This window comes from Nylanderia fulva, unplaced genomic scaffold, assembly GCF_048542155.1.
Source record: "Nylanderia fulva isolate GAGA-0341 unplaced genomic scaffold, ASM4854215v1 Scaffold11, whole genome shotgun sequence".
NCBI lineage: Eukaryota > Metazoa > Arthropoda > Insecta > Hymenoptera > Formicidae > Nylanderia > Nylanderia fulva.
Genome location: NW_028189302.1, coordinates 4,984,818 through 5,004,950, shown reverse-complemented (window position 1 = coordinate 5,004,950; position 20,133 = coordinate 4,984,818). Strand labels below are relative to the sequence as shown.

General features: G+C 40.4%; 5 protein-coding genes across 9 annotated transcripts in view; 3 read left to right on the top strand and 2 right to left on the bottom strand.

Moving 5' to 3' along the window:
- The window catches only part of LOC114936890 (uncharacterized), a 30,223-nt gene extending 28,531 nt beyond the window's left edge, over positions 1 to 1,692 (top strand). For all 4 annotated transcript variants that reach the window (XR_003820793.2, XM_029310237.2, XM_029310233.2 and 1 more), the window contains one exon: positions 760 to 1,692. Coding sequence is in view for 3 of the 4 variants with exons in the window: in XM_029310237.2 (XP_029166070.2) it covers positions 760 to 1,178 (419 nt within the window). In the remaining variant the exon portion in view is untranslated. The remainder of the gene's footprint in view (positions 1 to 759) is intronic.
- On the bottom strand, positions 1,189 to 8,037 carry Tnpo-SR (transportin 3). Of its 2 annotated transcripts, XM_029310281.2 has the most exons (18): positions 7,578 to 8,037; positions 6,967 to 7,170; positions 6,730 to 6,887; positions 6,580 to 6,652; positions 6,309 to 6,446; positions 6,005 to 6,225; positions 5,793 to 5,937; positions 5,545 to 5,691; positions 5,216 to 5,451; positions 4,997 to 5,136; positions 4,716 to 4,907; positions 4,380 to 4,615; positions 4,145 to 4,285; positions 3,846 to 4,057; positions 3,606 to 3,762; positions 3,345 to 3,512; positions 3,163 to 3,275; positions 1,189 to 3,078 (listed from the first exon to the last, which is right to left on the bottom strand). In XM_029310281.2, the coding sequence occupies exons 1-18, from the start codon at positions 7,692 to 7,694 to the stop codon at positions 3,018 to 3,020; spliced, it is 2,859 nt and encodes a 952-aa protein (XP_029166114.2). In that variant the 5' UTR covers positions 7,695 to 8,037; the 3' UTR covers positions 1,189 to 3,017. The 2 variants fall into 2 exon arrangements, with proteins under 2 accessions (XP_029166114.2, XP_085343071.1); XM_085486945.1 differs by lacking the exons at positions 6,730 to 6,887; positions 6,967 to 7,170; positions 7,578 to 8,037 and having other exon boundaries at positions 6,309 to 6,457; positions 6,580 to 6,645.
- A 319-nt stretch (positions 8,038 to 8,356) lies between these two features.
- CCDC53 (Coiled-coil domain containing 53) lies at positions 8,357 to 10,461 on the top strand. The gene is made up of 4 exons (XM_029310298.2): positions 8,357 to 8,589; positions 8,723 to 8,887; positions 8,999 to 9,270; positions 9,571 to 10,461. The coding sequence occupies exons 1-4, from the start codon at positions 8,539 to 8,541 to the stop codon at positions 9,632 to 9,634; spliced, it is 552 nt and encodes a 183-aa protein (XP_029166131.1). The 5' UTR covers positions 8,357 to 8,538; the 3' UTR covers positions 9,635 to 10,461.
- Positions 9,720 to 10,888, bottom strand: RpL36A (ribosomal protein L36A). Its single transcript, XM_029310299.2, has 4 exons — positions 10,829 to 10,888; positions 10,329 to 10,502; positions 9,893 to 10,009; positions 9,720 to 9,803 (listed from the first exon to the last, which is right to left on the bottom strand). The coding sequence occupies exons 1-4, from the start codon at positions 10,829 to 10,831 to the stop codon at positions 9,783 to 9,785; spliced, it is 315 nt and encodes a 104-aa protein (XP_029166132.2). The 5' UTR covers positions 10,832 to 10,888; the 3' UTR covers positions 9,720 to 9,782.
- Positions 10,889 to 12,205: 1,317 nt separating this feature from the next.
- On the top strand, positions 12,206 to 20,027 carry LOC114936942 (uncharacterized). Its single transcript, XM_029310300.2, has 3 exons — positions 12,206 to 12,733; positions 16,885 to 17,059; positions 17,160 to 20,027. The coding sequence occupies exons 1-3, from the start codon at positions 12,626 to 12,628 to the stop codon at positions 17,225 to 17,227; spliced, it is 351 nt and encodes a 116-aa protein (XP_029166133.1). The 5' UTR covers positions 12,206 to 12,625; the 3' UTR covers positions 17,228 to 20,027.
- The last annotated feature ends 106 nt before the right edge of the window (positions 20,028 to 20,133 follow it).

Here is a 20,133-nt window from a genome sequence, read left to right as displayed (position 1 = left end):
AAATATACATGTATAAACATGAAGGTTTGTTGAAACAAGACGCGTCATCTTGTTCTCGGTTTTACTGAGTGTATACATGGCTATCGTTTTGCGGAATCGTGTGCATACATGTAAGATTAATGTAATATTAAAGATTGATAAGCGCGCGCGTGTATTTTCGTCGTTGGAGCGACGAGTGAATGGAGAAAGCGTCGCGAAGACGACCGCAGCACGGCTGCTTGCAACAACATTCCTTTGTTAGAAACCAATTCCTTAGCCAATAAGGCCTGTCTGACGCGTCTGACTCATAACGCGACCGCCGCCGAGTGACTCAGGCACCGAGACCGCCAGCAATGTCCTGACGGAGGACGCGGCATATCCGAACCCGCATCCAACCGCTGACGCTGTTTACTCAATTCTTAGAATCACTGTTTTCTACGATACCGTAAATCGGATATGCTAGAATTTTTCTGCCGACGCGTGCAAGATGCCTTCCGAGAAGCCTGTCTCGCTCTCTCGAATCTCTTCGATTTATTCTTCGGCCAATTCTGCATATTAAATATAGAGAAAGTTTTTAGCGTGGAGATTAAAATTGCAGATAAAAAAGTCACGTGAAGTAAATGAGATGGATACCGCGCATAATGCTCCAAATGAACGCAACAATTTTTTTTTTGCATATACTTATCGCTGTCTTTTTTATCTATGCGAGATGTCAGCGTAAAAGATGCATCTCAAGATTGCGATCAAATAATGATCATAATTAATATGAAATATTTTCAGGTGGAGCCGCAAGACAGTTTCGGCGTATCACTCGAGCATGCATCGGCGGACGTGGTGATATCGTGCCACCATCTTATGCGAAAAGGAAAAAGAAGCGAGACTCGAACGCCCGGCACCTGCGCGCACGCTCGTCTTCCCTCCCGGCAGCTCGAATATTTCCGGCTCACCTTGCAACCGAGAACGCGTCGCTCCAACGAACGGTGCATCGCGCAGCTGGCGACCTCGGAAACAGATTTTTTTTTGTCACTGATGCGTCTCCCGACAATCAGTGTCGCGCATTATCGCGTCACGATCGATCCACCTGGCCGTGCTCGATTTCCACGTGGCCGAAGAACAACGGCACCGAAGCTTCTCCGGAGCTATCTAATGCTAGATTGTCGATTTCGTGGCTACCGAAGCATCTAATATTCTATAACTGAAAAGTGTACGTTTCCGTAAAAAATATCACTTTATTCATCGAAACTTCATCGAAAGATTACTATGAAACAAAATGACGATTAGCGCTCAACGTAAATGCTACATCGAACAGTATTCGCAGAAATACTGTTGTCGAGAATTTAACGAGCTTTAACATCGACGCGTTATATCGTATGCAATAGTAGTAGTACATTATAAACATTTCGTTCTCTATTGTGTTGCTTAATTCTTAATCAATTATTTCATTCTGTACATTAACATTCCACGAAAGAAGAGCGGCATCTCATATTTGTCGTATGTAAACGATCTGTACACTTAAACATTAGATTCAGAGCGTAAGACAATATAACAATTATTTTCATACTCATTTATCGATAAATGACTATCATTATCATCGTTCGCGAATGTATTGCAGTAACACACAGTAAGGTGATGTCTCTTACTTGTATCTTGCCTGCTATTATATGTGTATTATACAATCTTTAAAATATACTTAAAATACATATTTTTACTCTACAGATGTATTTTATATATGTAAACATGGAAAAATTTGTATAAATTTCTCAAATTTGTTATATGAATAATTACATTTGCGTGTATCAATGTAATTGCAAGAGAATTTTCTTTACTATAAATACTACAATAGATATAAATTAGAAAAATTTATCAGCTTGTATCTTAAAAAATTAAATAAATAAAGTAGTAATTATAATTAATTTAGAACCGTGTTTAATAAATATTTGTAATATTAAATCAAAATTAACGATTGGTTGTGTTTAATTAATTTTTCTACATAAACCTCCGTCTTTAATCAAAGTTTATAGACATAAATTTTAAAAATTTGTATTAATTTTTTAGATTTATTGGATATATTATAATATATTTGCAAATGTCTAATTAAAATGTATTTTAGTTTTGAGATGTGTGCTTTTCAGATATTATTAGCCATGCGAACAAATGCCATTAATTATTCTTATTGGAAACGACTAGTTTCTTTTTTATAATACGTAAATATAATTACGGTGAAAATAGTGTAGTCGAGATATTTAAAAATATTATAAAATATTTGCAGTTAATTAATAGAATCTGTCACGCATAAATATAATTAACTCGGCATTTATTTATAATCATTAGCACACACATATCGCTTTCATGAATTTTGTCCACCTTTATTATTTATAGTATGTCTGCAAAGTATTTAATTTTTTTTTATTTTTCTAAAAAAAGATTATATTAAAAAAATATTGATTATATTAAAATCAAAAAGAACTTCTTTATACACATATAAATATTTGTCTATATCTACTAATAGATATTGTATAGATATTGCTTCTATGGAGATCAATTAAAGAACTGTTAAAAATAAAGATAAAAGAAATATAAAGAATTTTCTGGTAGATGCTGTAAAAACTTGTACTTGTAAACAAAAATCTAACGTATATATATCAATAAAATTATTTTGCAAACATAACTATAGATAATATAAAAATATAAAAATCCAAGTTTCTTTCATAATGGTTCTACAGCCGCTCGTAAGACTCACATGTCATATTTCACTGTTTCGAGATTTTTTATTCCTGACATAGTAATCGAAACTCGCTGGAAGATGTCAATAATGTAAATAATTTTTAAGAAATTTAAATGTGTGTGTGTGTGTATACACACACATACATATACATATATAATATATATATATATATAATACATATAATATATATAATGATATATATGTATTATATTCATGTATATATATTTATATACATATACAATTACATATATAATATATATTTATATATATATATATATACAATTATATATGTGTAGGTATATATAAATACGTATTAGCGGTACAGACGTGCGAAATTTCGTAGGGCATGCTGAACAGTTTTTGGTGTTTCTGACCTAAATATCGGAGAAAATAAAAAGATATGAATATAAAAAATTAAGCACTACATTTTTTTCACTAATCTATTATGTGCTACGTACCTCGTAACTGTATTGTGAAATTCAGTAAATTGTTCGCATGTGGCTGTAGGAGCTCCGCCTGCGTTTTGCAGCGGCATCGTCAGCATAGCTTCTGTTAGCCATTTCGACATAAGCTGAAAAATATGTATGTGAGATGCGTGAAAAAAAAAAAAATATTTTAAAAACTGATGAATAAATCTTACATCTGGCTCATTTCGAGTAAGTTCTATAAAAACTTCAGTTACGTCAGGTATCATGTAAGAAGAGAGCTCAAATACTGAAGCACGTAGTAATTTTGTAACTATTGTTTGGCCTTTTTCTTGCAATATATTTTGCACCAACTGTCGCCGTATCGTGTAATCTGATCGATCCTAAATGTAGATATGAAAAATATGACATAATTGAGATTTAAATGCGAAAGAATTTTATTGTAATGTTTATTCTCAATGCGTTTAAAGAATTACCTTATAACCGCGGCCGCTATGTAAGAGATCGTAAAAGAATTTCATCACTGAACCGTTGGCGTCTCGGTGATCCAAACTGCAAGCCATTATAGCGCAATCTACAATGCTCCTGATAACGGGAGAATGTAATAAAGGGACAGGAGCTCTCTGAAGAAACCTTTTGTGTAAAAAGAAACGAAACATTACGATATCGCATGAAATCATTGACAGATGTAATAGTAATATTGTTTAATTAATCACCTGGCGCATAACCTGAATAAATCATCTACTGTGTCAGGATGATTTTTCAAGCCATCTTCTTGTTCGAGGAGGGCAAAAGTGGGGCCGATAAAAGCTTGTAACATATTTAACAAATTCCATACGCATTCCGAGTCAGTCGCGTATTCGTCCACCAATATGGAGCCAAGATACAAAAAACAACTATGTTGATTTACCGTGTATAACGGTACAATCTATGTGAGGACAAAAACGATTTATATGCATCGAGTAAAAGTAAAAGAAAATGGTATTATTAATATGACACGGTCGACAATTAATACCTGTTTCACAATCGGTTCTAGCAAATGAGCAGAATATTTGCCTATGCAGCGTACCGCAAAACGTATGCAACGGCAACATCTCTCCATGACTCTCACATCCCGTTGATATCGTTCGCACACATTCGATAATACTGGCCACATCTATAACGGCACAAATAATGGCATGATTGAAAGGTACACGATAACATGTTACTAATATATCTTACAAAAACTTTTCGTCTTTAACAACACTCACTTCAATGACCACAGTTTGACAAGGATGAGGATTACTATCGTCGATTTGAGGATTAGTGTGCTTAAATATAGCAGCTAATCTATCCAGCCATATCACAGGATCAGTCTTGGTTCCTCTCTCGATTGGAATATTATCCGCGAGAAGTGCCCATAAGGAACTCCCTTGAAAACAGCACAATTCCCGCATTGCCGTAGTAATTTCCTCGGGTGGTAATCTCGCCAAAATTATCGACACTCCTGTCACGACACACATATGATAGAAATAGAGCTTCTCGTTTAATTTCGTTAATGTGAGTCGTAATAGTGTTTATGAATAATGCAATTCATTAAATAATACCTTTCAGTAGGCCAATCGCTGCATCGTTACTGATGGGAAAATTGTCGAGGGAACGTGCTATTTGCAAAAATCCAGAAAAGTGCGAGGCCATATGTGACGTACAAACTGTACATATGCTCAATAGTGCACCCGAGGCAGCAGTTCCTAAACCCTTTTGATTTAAACATGCTAAGAGGAAATTTAACACTGGTTCTGAAATAATGGAAAATTCTGATATATATTATATATCAATATTATATTGAAACAAAAATATTTAAATTAATGGCAAATGTCTATCTTACCTAACGATTGCGGATGCCTATCTATCCATTCACATAGCTCACCTAATAGAAGAATACTGGTATAGCGTACAGCTATGTGGGTATTTTCTGGTAAATTAAGAATAGCTTCTACCACTTTCGGAACTACGTCATTTTCTTCTCTGTTGTACAAAATTTGTCATTATTATGTTTAATCTCCAAGTGGCTTTGCTTCATAATAAAAGAATAGAAAGAACATACGGCAGAATGTTTTTCGCCACTGCTTGCATTACGAAAAGCGCAGCCTCAGTGGAATCCCAGGTGGGTGTATGTACAGGTTGACCCTGTGGTCCAGGTCCTCCAGTCAACGACGAGAACATTTGTCGGAAACAGTGGCTACTTCCAACTACAAACACCACGTCTTTTATCAAATCCGATACGCGATTTCGAAAGTCGGCAAATTCTTCTCCTCCTCCTCCTTCTTCCACGAGACCAAACTGACAATTAATATGTAAATTTTTATAATTATCAATCTATTGCCTGTATCAGATAATATTGCTATTATTTAATAAAGTTCTAGTAATACTGACATGGTCTGGTTCCATTTGGCAGTGCCTGCAAAGGGCACCGATCAATCTCTCGATATGTGGTCGAAATACAGTATTAAGATCGTCACTATTTTTCTGATAAAGAATTTCTGATAGTCGATACCACAGGTTAAAAGTTATCTGGGCAACCTTAACAAAAGTTGTTACATAGTCAGTAATGAAGACATTTTAATTCAAGAAAAAGTTTTCATTTAGTAACATTGAAACAAAATTTATACATTTGTATTTACCTCATAATCATGATGACCAACGCATGTGAGAACAAGGTCCAAAATTTGTGTAGCATAAAACTGTTCTCCACCTTCGCTACCTGCTACCATAAGTTCTAGGAACGTTTCGCCCAATTCCGTGAATATTCGACAGTAATTTATAGATCTGTAATATATTTAATAACTGCAGTTTTGTGCTACAAATATACTCTTGAATATATCGAAAAATTTACTTTTCCATATCCTCGTGGGCAACAGATAAGTGATATGGCTGTTCTAAATTCATCACACTTGTGAAGATACATAATTGCACTTGCTGCAATTGAACTTGTGCAATTGCACTTGCGCTGTTGTTGATTCGATTGGTGTCTTCACCTAGTGTCTGCAAAATTACGCAGATGCAGTCGGTAGCCGTTTCGTGCAATTGCGAACCAGCCATGTGATTGCTAAGTACCTATAAGGTGAAATTATTCGCGATTAAAAAGAACAGAAAATAATTGATTTCTTGCGAAAGCTTGTAAACTTTAAGAGACTCACTTGCAAGGCATAAGCAATTACATCACTCGAGGGTATAGCTTCAAGTGGTATTGCATGTACAGTTATCCAACTGGTAAAACATCGCAAAATAGTCACTCGAATTTGTACATTATCACTGCCATTCTTTAGGCACATTTTCTGCAATTACACTATATATGAAAATATTGAATAACTAACATTGAAATAATGAGAACATCCTCATACATCATCATATATATATGTATATATATATCGGATGAAAAATTATACGCAATATTGTTATTACACGTACTAGAAATTCCGTCACAGTATCTGCACTTGCATTAAATTCAAGCGACATATGATGTCTACGATTAGCTCCCAGCCTATTTACAAATAGAAACCATTATAATTCTTTGATTGTTATATATTTTTATTAAATAAATGAGATATATTGCTATACCTGAGCGATCTTGAACCCGATTCCTCCGGGAGCACTGTCAATATTTCAAGCAATGGCCAGAGATTTGCAGTAGTTGTTCCAAATCTATTAATTAAATCCACCACTGGTTTCTGCCATGACGGCATTTGTAAGACCAGATCTGCTAGTGCTAAGCATAACTGTAAATAAGAAAATTTAGAATTATTAATGAAAACTGAAAAAAAAATGCAAAAATATTATGAGAATACGTATAAAGACCTGAGTAACAATAGCAGAATTAGTATGTTCATTAATTTGCGATATATGTTCCATTAAGGAATCTCTTAACGAAACGTGAGCCTCCTGAGGTAATTCGTGAAAAGAGAGTTGTATTTTAGTACGCATTGTCTGTGCAGCAAAGTAACAAGACTCTATATTTCGCTTTTGATGTAGCATTTCATCGGCAATCTTCCATGCAAATACCTGTAAAACAACACAAAAGTATCAAAATAATAAATTCTTTTTACAAAATCTGATGAACCGATTTACATATTGTGCAGAGTCTGGTGATTACTAATTAAATGGATTGATAAAAATCCACCGAATATAATAGACAAAAAATATGAGTAAAAGATATATAATGTCACATTTCATGTTTAATACAATTCGCTTACTATACCACAATATAAAATACATTTTTTAACCAGTAATAACACATTCTTCTCCTTTCAGGTTAACTTGCCGACATCCTGAGTCTCGTTGCCGAAAACGCAAAGAAACCTGGAACCTCGTATTCGAGGCGAATAGAGCGAGTGCGGAGACCGAGAAAAATCATGAAAAGGGGGGAAATTGTTCTCACGAGTGTAAAATAAAATCGCGTATAGCCTCACCGATTTTTGCAATTCTCCCAGCCATAGCGACGCTTTTCCTGGTTCGGCCGGATTTGTATTATTATATAAAGAGCACACGGCCTGGTAGACGGTCTCCAGGCTCGGCGGGGAATCCATGCTTCAGAGAATACTCGGGCACCGCGAAATCTCCATACAGCCGACTCCCGGTTGACAGAACAGATGCGCTCGCGCGGCAGCCGCGGTCGGACGTTTTCTCGCCCCCTTCGAGAACTTAACCTCCACTGGATCGCTCGTGCACGGGACGTGACGACCCTCGTGAGTGGTCTAGCGATTTCCCTCTACTCACAAGTCATACCTCATCGCACTCGAGACGTACGAATTACGAGTATAAAATGTAAATTGTAAAAAATAAGCATATATGTGATACATGTATTTTTATATGTATATGCGAGAGAAGAATGACGGAAAGGTGGAAATTTGGGGAAAAAAGTACCGCGAAAAAGAGTGCAGCTCCAACGAACAGATGATCCGCACTTTACGGGTGTATATAAGTAATCGCCCTTCAATGCAAATGTAACGAAAACAGAGTCTTTTATAATAATAATAATATCAAATTATATAAAATCGTTTCTTCTTTTATATTTTTTTTTTCAATTTATAAATTTTTCATATGATATGTTATAAATAAATCTTTTTATATAATTAATGAAATTTAATTTCGTATATACATAATTTAATTATATATATATATATTTATTTATTTGTAGAATTTTGTAAAAACAAATTAGAAATCGAGAATTATCGTTTATTCCAGAATTCCATCGGCAAGGTAGGCTAAGCGCCTCGACGATGCGCAGATTCGATGACGTTTCGCGGAACCTTCGAGACGCTGATGCGGTTTCCACTCTCCATATATCCGGTGCGCGTAGTGAGGCAAGATGAGGGGAGTTGACAGTTTGGTAACTGACAACCAGAGGCGACTCCACGACTGTAATCCACGATGAGTGAATACAAGATACCGATAATCGAGCCGACGATAGACTACGCAAAGGTGTCGACAATGAGATCTTTAATGTTTCTCGCGCATAAACATCCCCATCGAGAACGATAACGTTCGTTAAGATGCTTTTAACGGGATGATGGTCGAGTGTTAGGGAGCAGGCCTCAAATGATTTGTATTCTAGGTACCGCCAATCAACCAAAAACGAACCGTCTCTTTCATAAATCACTTTATTACCCATACCGTTACGTTTTTGAATAAATTTGCCCTGTGCTGCGAGGAGAGACTGTACGAGTTTGAAAATAAGTTGCAAAAGTTAGAAGCGTCCTTAGAGATACTAGAATCGCGGGTACGTGAATACTTTGTGCAAGCGCGTTTAGAAAAATTGTAATAAAATCTTTGCGCAATAAATTATCTAGAGTCTAACATTTTTCCAATGTTTCGTTTTACTTTTGCATAGTTATCTTCTATACCTGGTTTAGAGCAAGAACATTGTAAAGAATCAGATAATGTTAATGAGAATGATACGAGTAAATTGGAGCAAGTACAAGTACGCAAAGTGGACGAGGTGGATAACAGTGAAATAGAGCCTAAAGAGGAAAAGCCGGAAGTACAAACCGCAGCTAAAGATCCTCGCTATGAAAAATACTTGAAAATGTTACACTTTGGTGTACCAAAACAAGCAGTTAAATTAAAGATGGAGCAGGAAGGACTGGATGCGTCTATATTGGAGTAAGTGCAATGACTTTTCATTAATACATTGTAACGTTTCATCATTAGTAATGTTTAACATTAAATATCTCAATATTCACATTTAGATATTAACTGTAAAGTTTAACTTGGATTCTCTTTATTAATTTTTTATCATTAAGAGAAACACACATTGCTACTTAAAAGAAAAAAAAAAGATTAATATTCCTGTCAAATATGTGCACAAGAGTTGAAATTTATTTTACACATCTGGTACAAAAGAAATGCAAATACTGAGATATATATATATAATTTTAGTACCTCTTTTTCTTATCTTGTTAGCAATCCACAACAGATAGTTTCTATACCACGGTCGTCAGATAACGGTGAGAATCAAGGTGAATAAATATTAAGGTGTTAACGCTGTTCGTTGTAGACATGTTGGACATTTTCACATGAACACAAATCATCCAAATAAAGATGTATACAAATTCCTGTAGATTTATTTATTTCTTATCAAATACAGAATAAGCTGAAAACGTTGAGTGGATAATTTAGAACTGAATCATTTGACCCTGAAAACAAAAAAAAACAATTTTGTTAATTCAAAATTAATTCAATGTTTCATCTTGGTTTGATTATTTCTCTAAACATTTGTACTCACCTTCCTCTTCTTGTCACCACCCAGTTCAAAGTGCTTGCATCTCTTCAGTGGAATTTGTTTTCTGTACTTGCATTCCGTACATTCCATCCTCAGTACAATTTTCTTGGTCGTTTTTGCCTATTCACCGATATAATACGATTAGTGATTACATAGATTTAATAGAAAGCAAAAATTATTCTTGATATAAATGCATCTGCTGTATTATTGAAGCATATATGTTGTGAATCGACATTTGAACACTAATTAATAACTCATTAGACTATTACGATAGAGAGTAACGTTGATGAATTTGCATGTTAATTAAAGAATTTGCAATAATATTTTTTAGTCCTAGTATTATTAAAACTGCTACATTGTGCATTGACTAATAAATATAGTGCAAAATTGTTATTTGTCTTTAAATATTTTTAATTGACATAGGGTGGTATGCGCTTACCTTTTTTCTGAAAATAGGCTTAGTTTGGCCGCCGAAACCTTGCTGTTTGCGATCGTAACGTCTTCTGCCCTGCGAGGCATGTCTCTCCTTACTTTTCTTGTACTGCGTAACTTTGTGAGTCTTGTGTACTTTGCATTTTTTGCAAAAAGTACGCCTTTGCTTCGGTACGTTAACCTGTAAAGAATCGAAAGCTCGAATAAATATTACATCACAATTTCGAATAAATTTAATAATTCGTCATTCGTCTCCGAAGGGTACATAATTAAATGATTTGCGAAATTTAATTTCTACATCGCGACGAATCAAAACATTAAATGCGTGTTTCGCTTGAAGGTTATGATCTGTCACGTCACAATTATCGCACACGTCAATTCGAAGATATCGAGTAAACTCTAGAGAATATACTTTAGACGCAGATGCGGATTTCGCGATACGTCAAACCAGAAGGATCGCAAAGATATTCGCGGATAAAAATTCTTCGGAACATCGTATCAACCTACCATCTTGAACGTATAGCGAGAAAAGGGAAACGCAACTTCGACCGGAAATCGAGGCACGGGAAACTGCGCGCGACGCGCATGCGCGGATGTTCTCTCTCTCTCTCTCTCGTTGCAATAAATTCATGAACCTTGAATATATATATATTTTTTGCACTCCATATGCATAAATACTAGGTACTACGACGCTGCTGATGCTATAATATTCCGCGAATTGTAAATTTCTCTATTAAACTAAGAGAAGAGGGAAAAATATGAACTGTCAAATGAAACGTCAGTTGACGAAACCGCGGATTTACGCCATTAACCTACAGCCGGCATGAAAATTGGTATATAAAACATCCAATCAATAAGTGATCTTATATTAAGCTATCCTTTATTATTCGCGGGATATAAATAAACGGAGAGAACTGCGGGGCGGATTCAATCTAACAATCTGCTCGCTCATCTAACAATCCTATGCGATGATGACATGCAACGAGAAACGCACGTGTGCGTCTACACATCTATATATATATATGTATGCACGCAATTATAATAATACGTGTGTGCTAAACAATAAATGTATATATATATATATATATATATATATATATATTATGTACGTATATACATGTATCGATTTTAAAGAGGGAAAGTCTCATCCTCCCGAAAAGTGTGCGAAATGAGCAACTGGATGATTTTTTCTCGATTAATCGAGACGGATTACGTAATAATGACGTATATATAAATACGCTTCGGAGAAGGTAGGAAACGGCGAATTTCGTCTCTCGTATCTATACAGATTAATCCGCACGCACTTTGTTCGCGGGAACACGCGCGTGCGGCGTGAATCGCGCGATCGTTTTCGCGAATGAAAATACGTGCGTATATATATATATATATATATATATATATATATATATATATATATATGTATACATACATATATATCTATCGATTTTACGCGAGCGCGCGCGTGGCCGAAAAGCCGCGGGAGGATGCGGAAGAGAAGAGAGAAGAGAGAAGAAGAGAGGCGAGGCGTCGCGTCGCGTCGCGTCGCGTCGCGCAGCGCCAAGGCTTATTTGAATCGAGCGACGTAGCCTCGAACCGGACGTCCCGCTCGTGCCACGAACTCTCGAACCCCTCGTCGTCCGCGAGTTTTAATTCCATCCGCGGTCCGGGCGGACGCGTGACGCGCGCGGGGCGATCTCGGTGCCGCGAAACGTCAGCCGCTCGCGGAAAATCGGCGCTCGCGGCGGCCAATCGGCGGCCAATCGGCGAATGATCGGCACTCAAAACTGCGCCATCTTCATTTTCCAAAGCGGCACGCTCCTCGCGCTATAGGAGAGCCGTGTAGAAGCGCGTGCCGAGCCGATCCGGTAGTAGTTTCGCTTCGCGCTATTCGCGCCACAGTCGTCGGAATACACTCCTGCCTGACTGGTTCGGGCTCCTCCGCCTCCCTCTCTCTCTCTCTCTCGCTCTCTCGCCCCCGTTTCGTCCCCTCGGTCTCTCCCTCCCTCTCTTTCCATCCCCCCTCCGCTTCGCCTTTCTCCCTCTCCCTCGCGGCCCCTCGGGTCTTCGCCTGACGACGCTCGTCTCTTAGGCATTCCGGCGGAAACCGACGTCGTGAGAGGACACGTATCCGTAGTCTCGTTGCGCGTACACGCTCGTAAAGCTCGCCGTCGCCGTCGTCGTCGTCGTCGTCGTCGCCGCCGTCGTCGCCTCTCTCCTTCGAACTCCGGGAGTTCGGCAGTCGAGTCCGCGAGAGGGTCTCTCCATTGGATTATCCGGGATTTCCAGGTCCACACAGGCAGAACCATGAGCACCAAGGAGAATAACGAGGTCGCCGTCGAGAAGGTGACGGAGAACGACAAGGCATCCGCGGACGCGAAATGCGACATAAAGGGGATCAAGAGGTCGGCCGAGGTGAGTACCTTTGATCACGATATACATATTCATCCCCGATCCCCGTCATCTCCGACGACGACGACGACAACGACGACGACGGCGACGACGATAACGATACACGCTTTCGAGAGATTTTCCCGCTCCGCGGATCAACTGCGCGTCATCGTGAACGGAGTTACGCGTTATCGCGTAAAGAAAGAGAACGAAGGAAGCCGCGCCGGCCGGCGTTTCTCTCCGTTCGCCGGACTCCATATTTCCTCTATGCGAGCGACCCCCCGAGTCTCTCCCTCGGAGTCGTCTTCGACTCGGACGCGCGCGTGCACCCGTCCGTACGGAAAACCGTAGTACGTAGTGTTTTTTTCGACACGAGCGCGCTAGGGACGCCATTGTATATTTGCGGAGCGCGACGATCTCTCTCTCTCTCTCTCTCTCGCCTCGTTCGTTCGTTCTCGCTCGATGGCTGACGATGATAATGACGATGGCGATGATGACTGCTCCTACGGCCGGAATCGTCTATAATTACCGCGATTTCGAAATTCGAGGCAACGCCAGACCCACCGCGTCGCGTGCGCGCGGTGAGAGAGAGAGAGAGGGAGAGCTTCATTAAAGGAGAGAATCTCGAGCGCCATGTGCTCGTTTTCTCTCTTTCGGTTCGTTTTCAGCTCCGCGCCCTCTACTTCTCGCTCTCGCGGCGCGGCGTGCCGACGCCATTTTTCCTCCGCGCCATTCCCGGTGTCATTCGTCGAGCCGGAAAAGCGGACGCGCGCTCCCGCGCGTTTTTCCGAATCGACGAGTCGGCCACCATCGCACGTCGCCCCGTGTCGCGTTTCCATTATGGCGGCCGAAACCAAGCCCGCGTTCGTTCTCTCTCTCTCTTTCTCTCGCGCGCGCTTTTCCCGTCTCTTTCTCCCTTTTTCTCTCCGTCACGCTCCCACGCGTCCGCTCTCTCTCTCTCTCTCTCCCTCCTATAATTGATCGATAATTCGTTGTTATAAGAGGGTTAATCGCGCGCTGTCGGTCGATCGATAGATAGACGAGAGCGACGCGTACTCCGTCTACTCCGGGTCGACACGTTGCCCTGAAAATTGTTTACCGATCTGCGTGCATAAACACTACGACGAAGGCTTCCTTTTCTCTTACTCCGAACTACCTTCCCTCTCTTTCTCTCCGTTGATGTAGAAGCGGCTTCTATCTATCTTTCTCTCTCTCGTTCTATCTTTTACCCCACTTGCGCAACTAGCGGCAACGCCGTGCATTATATACTCGGTGTACTTCTCCTGCCTCCCTGTTCTTTTCGCGGCGGCGCTCCACTACGAACCTTCGAGAAAACATCGTTGCCGCGACTTTTCATCTTAAATCGCGGCATCGCGCACGGAAAGAGAGAGAGAGAGAGAAGGAGTAGTCGGGCGCGTCGCGCACAGATAGGCTTTATTTTTAGCCGATAATTTACCATGCGATTGCGCGTAAAGGAACGAGAGAGCAGCGGCGGAAATCCGAAAAGCCGGGCACCTCTCTGTCTCTCTCTCTCGCTCTCGACAGAGAACGCGTCGTCACGTGGAAAGGGCGCCCCGCGCGTAACGCGTCTTTATTACGTCCATATCGGTATGAGAGAGAGAGAGAGAGAGAGGTGTCGTACTCTCCCGAGAGTATTCTATTAATTCGCCGGATCGCGAGCGCAAGCGCGAAAAGAAGCGACGAGACGCTGGAAAAAGGAGGAGCGTATGACGGATTTTCTCGGAGCGTCTCTCTTTACGGGGGTAATACTGTACATGTGTGTGTATGCGCGATTAGTATCGCTCCGGAACGAGGTGAGCGGGAAAAAGAGCGGGAAGCTCTCGAGGCCGAAGCGGAGAAGGAATGGGAAAAAAAAATGAAAAAAAAAACTCGATTACGACAATTTCCCTCTTCGTGGAAGAAGAGAGAAGGATCCTCTAGATTTTTCCGAATTTACGTTATCTCTCTCTCTCTCCTGATACGGGGCGAACCGCGGTTAAGCGGTTCCCTATCGAGAGAGAGAAGGCGGGAAAAGGCGTCGCGTCGATCGGATAACGCAAGTTGTGTGTGGATCGATGTGCCGCCAGCCAGAAATAACTTATTGCATTTAATGGTTATCGTCGTTGTCTCTCGACTTCTCGCGAACACCTTTTTATCGCTTAATTATCTTAATTAAGCCTGCCCGGAGAGTGCGCGTTCGCGAAACGTGCAAGCTATATATATATATATATCATTGTTATTCGTCCGTGAATCTAGGAATTTAGCTTCCGAATAGTTGAACGATGCGCGATTTCATTGATAAGACTCGCGAGCGTCATTCGTATTAATTACGTAATCGAAGAAATTGATACTCTCGGAGTAGAGTCTATGCGATAGGTTATGAGCATTAGGTTATCTAGCGAGACCTCGTGATTGGGAATGGGTAGATAGGTAATCGCGCGGGGATAACAAGCGATGGCGTCGTCGTCTTGTCTTTGTCGGACGAGCGCCGTTATTCGCGTTATTCCGATGAACGAGAGGATTTCGGAGTAACGCGCGCGCGTCAGCTCGCCTCGGGTTCCTATTGTTTTGTAGACATCGCGTCGGTAACCGATCCTATATTTGCATTTCATCGCAACAGGTCGACTAAATACAGCGATACAATTACTTCTAGGGAGAGAGGGAAGAGAACGAGTAACATTGATCTAGCGTCGAATGTCGATCCTCCTTCTCCTCCGACATTCACTTCCGGTACTCGATCGTTGACGATCGATCGGCGCTTCTTCGTCGCAAATCGCCGCGCGATAATTTCCCTTACTCGTCTTCCGCGTAATATTCCATTTTTCTCAAACGAAGAGAGAGAGAGAGAGAGAGAGAGAGAAACCGCTCGTGTTCTCTTTTAGTTTAGATTTATACTCTTATTCGAAGGCTGCGCGTTGTACGCGACACTTGGCACGCCGCTCCGGTATCTTCCTCCCTTATCTTCCCCTCCGTTCTCTCTCTCTCTCTCTTCTCGCGCGCGACGCGAACCGTTCCCCCACCACTCTGGCGCGCGGCTTCGTCATCTGCCAATCACCGCGCGCCTTCCACCGCGCGTCGCCGGCTCGCGCGCTTCCGATTGGTCGACGCGGCGACGCGCGCGCACTCCGAAGCTTTCTCGGCACGGCGCGTGTATACCGCACAGCCGGCTGCTTCTTCCACCACCACCGCCGCCGCCGCCACCGTCGCCACCAGCACCATCATCGTCATCGTCACCGCCAGCGCTTCTCGCCCCACCACGTTCTCGGCCAACAACGCCGTATGGTCACGAGTCCGGCGTTACCGACGCGGCCCTCTCTTCGAAAGCGGAACATGCCGAATGTTGGAAAACCGTTGTTGCGAACGTCGACGACGCGCGTTATTTGGTACGAATGGGGGGAAAAAAAAAAGAGATGTTTTTCAGATTACGCGACTTCCGGGCGGCATATTTTGAAATCGGAGTAAACTCCTACCGTTCGCGTTGCCTATATCCGCCACACAACGCTGCTTCCCTTCTCTTTCCTTCCCTCGAAATCGATAAACTATGATGATGCTTATTGCGTTATGGCCGTTACGGGCCATCGGGACTGGATCAAGGGCATGGTTCTACGACTATCGGGGGGTATTAAGGTTGCACGCGTGGGCAGGCGGCGGCTGTACATTCCCGCGTTTTCCTCTCTTTGCCCCTTTCTCGCGTTACGCTCGACGATTAAACCGGTCTCTCTCTCTCTCTCTTTTGCCTTCGACACGCGAGACGCCGGAACGAACGATGATAGAGACAGAGAGGGGGCTCTTTAAAGCGACGCCGATCCTCTCTACTACCTGTCCTTCGTGTTTTTGGCACCGCCGACAGATTGCTTCGGTAGACGCGATTCCATCCGCCATTTCTCCTTTTCCTGTTCCATCCTGCTTTAGCGCGCAGGGAAAGTCCCCACCAGCTCCCTTTTCTCGCCGCCGTATTTCTTGGCGGGAAGGGATCTTGGCCTCCTCGCCGGCCGGCCGGTATATTTTTCTCTCTTCTTACTCGTCCGTTTCTATCTCTATCGCTGCCGCCGAAGATGAATTTTCCTTCCACTTCGTCCCTTTGATGATGAAAAATATACAAAGTACTTATACACGTGGAATAAATCTTGATATTTGTTGAACATTTGTTTTAAATAAGCCTTTCCATGTTGTAGGAGAAGAACGAAGAGACGAAAAAACAGAAAAAAGAGGAGAACGGTGATGGAGAGGTAGAAGAAGAAGAAATCGAAGAGGAAATTGAAGAGGAGGAGGAAGTAGACGGTGACGGAGAGGAAGATGATGACGATGATGATATACCGGAAGGCGAGGAAGATTTAGAAGAGGGCGAAGGTAGATTAGCAATTTATTTAATTGTATTTTCTAATACGTCCTTCTTTCATTCTTTTAAAGAGTATTTCTCAAAACGATTCCTTGTACATTTGTATTGCAGATGAAGAGGATGATGATGCGGAAGGTGAAGTAGAAGGTGAAGTAGAAGACGAAGAGGAGGACGCATAATGAAAGAAGGGGGAGAGATATGTAACTAAGAAGGGAGGCGTTAGGCACGTGACGTCATCGTCGATTTTCGGCAAACTTACTCTCATATTGAGTGGTTCGTAATAATGTTGATATCCATCGTGCCCAATCCGTGTTACTGGATCCTCTCTCTTCCGACCTACAACAAAAATTACCACCTCACCGGAATTGTGGTGGGCTGATACTCATTAGATGCAAACGCAATTCTCTACTTGTCTTGGCTCTTCGCAATTCTGGTAGTCTAGCCAATACCAAATGCTATTAGGTAGTTTGAATGATAATTATATATTCGTCCTGCGGACTTGATGGGGGTCGTTCTACTTACTATCCACATTCTTATTTCGATCGTCCACTCGTTCGTTCGTTCGTTCGCCCGCACGATTCCCAAGACGAATCTATTGTTTTATCCGAACCACCTATTAACTGGTATTTGCCATCTGGCTTTTCTCGTCGGGACAGTTTTATATTGAAAACTTATTTAAGATATAAAAAAAAAACTATTATATTTAAATAGTTGTAAAATGGATATTTGAAGGTGATTTTTTTACATTTAAAATCAAATTTACGTTTGTAGTTCGACGAATGTCTCTCACTCTCAATGTGTGTGTGATTGAGTTTTTCTTCTCGAATCGAAATGTGTAATTGCAGTGTCTTCACAGGAGCGCGAGGCTATCGAACATAATTAAGCGATTCATACGTAACGGGAAAATTTATCGAGTAAAAATAGGCATGAATGGACATCTCTCGGCATTCAATATGTACACACAAAAAGAAATCTTAAAATATAGATATAACGCATACCGCGCTTCGTGCTCCTGTTTGGTATAGAGACAGGAATTAAGATTAACGCTCGCGTCAGGTAGTGTGGATGAGTAATATGTGACTTTAATATTGCATAATAATTATACATAGTATGTATAAAGTTATGAATAAGAAACATTTTATTATTAACGATAATATTATGTAAACGTAATGCAGAGAGTTGTTACTTTAGGCTTGGGCATAGATAAGGGAGAGCATCGAACAGTCAACTTGCGAAATATAAGGGCACCATCACCCTTCTCGATTCATTTCAACCAACTATATAAATATATATATATCATTTTTGTAGAAGGTAAGAGTTCAATTATATATACATAGATAAATATATATATTTATAACTCCAGAACTGCCGAACATGACGCGAAATTACAAAAAAAAAAATCCGAGCTATTATATTGTGACAATTATGTAATAAGTACTCTTACTCTCCCTATTCGAATGTTCTTATTTGAGCGTAATTGAAGAACCTTTTTGGTTTTTATCATGATTTTATCTTGATTTTACTGTGGACTGCCTGTAGCAATAATTCGTTGACTGTTGCAGAGCGAGTCGACGGTATTTATTCGTTCTTATGCATACATAATATGCTATATGGCGTCTTAAGAATTGTACATTCATCAGATTCGCGTTGAAAGAAAAAAAAAATAAAGATATTTAATATTTTTTATGATACGATAAGATTAACGGCGATTGATTCGTCGGTTTAATGATTGAAAAAACGACTCTGTGCAAGAATTGGTGAATCATTGCGATTGGCATGTCCATGCCGCTACTTATTTTCGGGAGACTGTGAGATAAAAGGGTGAAGAGACATTGCGGTTATACCATGTACAATAGCATAATAATTAAATAAAGATAACGCTAATTCGAATGCGAGAAGATGTCCCACGTTTTAATGTACAAATATTTTCGAATGAGATAGTTAAATAAAACGCAGTTAGATCAGAGAAAATGAATTCGTTCTCATAAGTAGTGATAGGTTTTAATATCTGAAATGAATTGTGTGCGAGAAGACGGCAGGCAGTGTAAGAGCTGCTTCGACCCACGGACTAAAATCCCGCTATATGGAAACCAAGGAGATGGGGGATTGGACCGTGTTGTAACGTTGATACTTACAAGAAATCCCTTACCGTCGAACGATGATGCAGAAAGAAAGAAAACTCGAATACTCCTCATAAGTACATACATATGTAAACGCGTCCAACAGCCGCGATCGATGTCAAAAATGTGTGATGCGTACAGATCATTACCATCTCTGGCAGTCTCTGTTAATCTACGGTTTTATACGCTGTTGCTGTAAAATTAAAAAAAAAACAACACGTGTTTGCTTCAAGATAGTAACTTGACAAATTTGGCAAAGGACTATCTTTAAGTACAGGTGCCTGGAGCAAAATCAGTACTTTAGCGCGTTCACATAGTATACTATATATTATATATACTATATAAGTATAAGTTCATTTAATTTTATTAAATACAATTATACCAAGCCCCGTTGGCAACGCACTTTACAGAGAGACTTGCGTCTTGTACTGTGTCAAGCCCTTCCCAAAGTACCGGTAACAAGCAGAGAGCGAGTACGGTACTTCTCTTCGCTCTCCAGTACTCGACGCGATTCGGAAAAATTCACTTACTGGTGCTAACGGGTCTTACAATCAATCAGGCTGATCGCCCACACATACAATCCGTTACATCCCTACGTTAGGTAAGCATGAAAGAAGTTTAAGGCATCAAATCTGGTAATTGACACGATTTAAACGTAAACGAAGATCCTAGGCTAAGAATTTGGTTTGTGTGTTCATAAGTCTCTTGTTCAAGCTACTTTTGTACAGGAAACCATCGCATCACCTCTTTCAACGTGTAACAGCATAACCGACGCGCCACAGACTCTATATATTTCTGCCCATTCCATCTGAACTGAAACTTTCATTGTATTTTTAAGTAAATACATTTTAGAAAACAATACGGCTGTTTTTTTTATTCTTCACATATATTTTATTTATATGTGAAGCGAAGAACAAAAATTTCTTTCCCGCTCTCGAAACATATTATCTCAGTATTATACTTGC

What these genes read in the sequence shown, in the direction of transcription:
- Tnpo-SR (XM_029310281.2), bottom strand. Translation starts at nt 7,694, where the DNA reads ATGGATTCCCCGCCGAGCCTGGAGACCGTCTACCAGGCCGTGTGCTCT. An exon ending in TCGGGTTCAAGATCGCTCAG is followed by an intron (nt 6,653 to 6,729) that starts GTATAGCAATAT and finishes ATTTGTAAATAG; the next exon opens with GCTGGGAGCTAATCGTAGAC. An exon ending in TAATTGCTTATGCCTTGCAA is followed by an intron (nt 6,226 to 6,308) that starts GTGAGTCTCTTA and finishes TTCACCTTATAG; the next exon opens with GTACTTAGCAATCACATGGC.
- CCDC53 (XM_029310298.2), top strand. Translation starts at nt 8,539, where the DNA reads ATGAGTGAATACAAGATACCGATAATCGAGCCGACGATAGACTACGCA. An exon ending in CGACGATAGACTACGCAAAG is followed by an intron (nt 8,590 to 8,722) that starts GTGTCGACAATG and finishes TTTGTATTCTAG; the next exon opens with GTACCGCCAATCAACCAAAA. An exon ending in CTGGATGCGTCTATATTGGA is followed by an intron (nt 9,271 to 9,570) that starts GTAAGTGCAATG and finishes TTATCTTGTTAG; the next exon opens with CAATCCACAACAGATAGTTT.
- RpL36A (XM_029310299.2), bottom strand. An exon ending in AGCCTATTTTCAGAAAAAAG is followed by an intron (nt 10,010 to 10,328) that starts GTAAGCGCATAC and finishes ATCGGTGAATAG; the next exon opens with GCAAAAACGACCAAGAAAAT. An exon ending in GTGGTGACAAGAAGAGGAAG is followed by an intron (nt 9,804 to 9,892) that starts GTGAGTACAAAT and finishes TTTTGTTTTCAG; the next exon opens with GGTCAAATGATTCAGTTCTA.
- LOC114936942 (XM_029310300.2), top strand. Translation starts at nt 12,626, where the DNA reads ATGAGCACCAAGGAGAATAACGAGGTCGCCGTCGAGAAGGTGACGGAG. An exon ending in GGATCAAGAGGTCGGCCGAG is followed by an intron (nt 12,734 to 16,884) that starts GTGAGTACCTTT and finishes TCCATGTTGTAG; the next exon opens with GAGAAGAACGAAGAGACGAA. An exon ending in AGATTTAGAAGAGGGCGAAG is followed by an intron (nt 17,060 to 17,159) that starts GTAGATTAGCAA and finishes TTTGTATTGCAG; the next exon opens with ATGAAGAGGATGATGATGCG.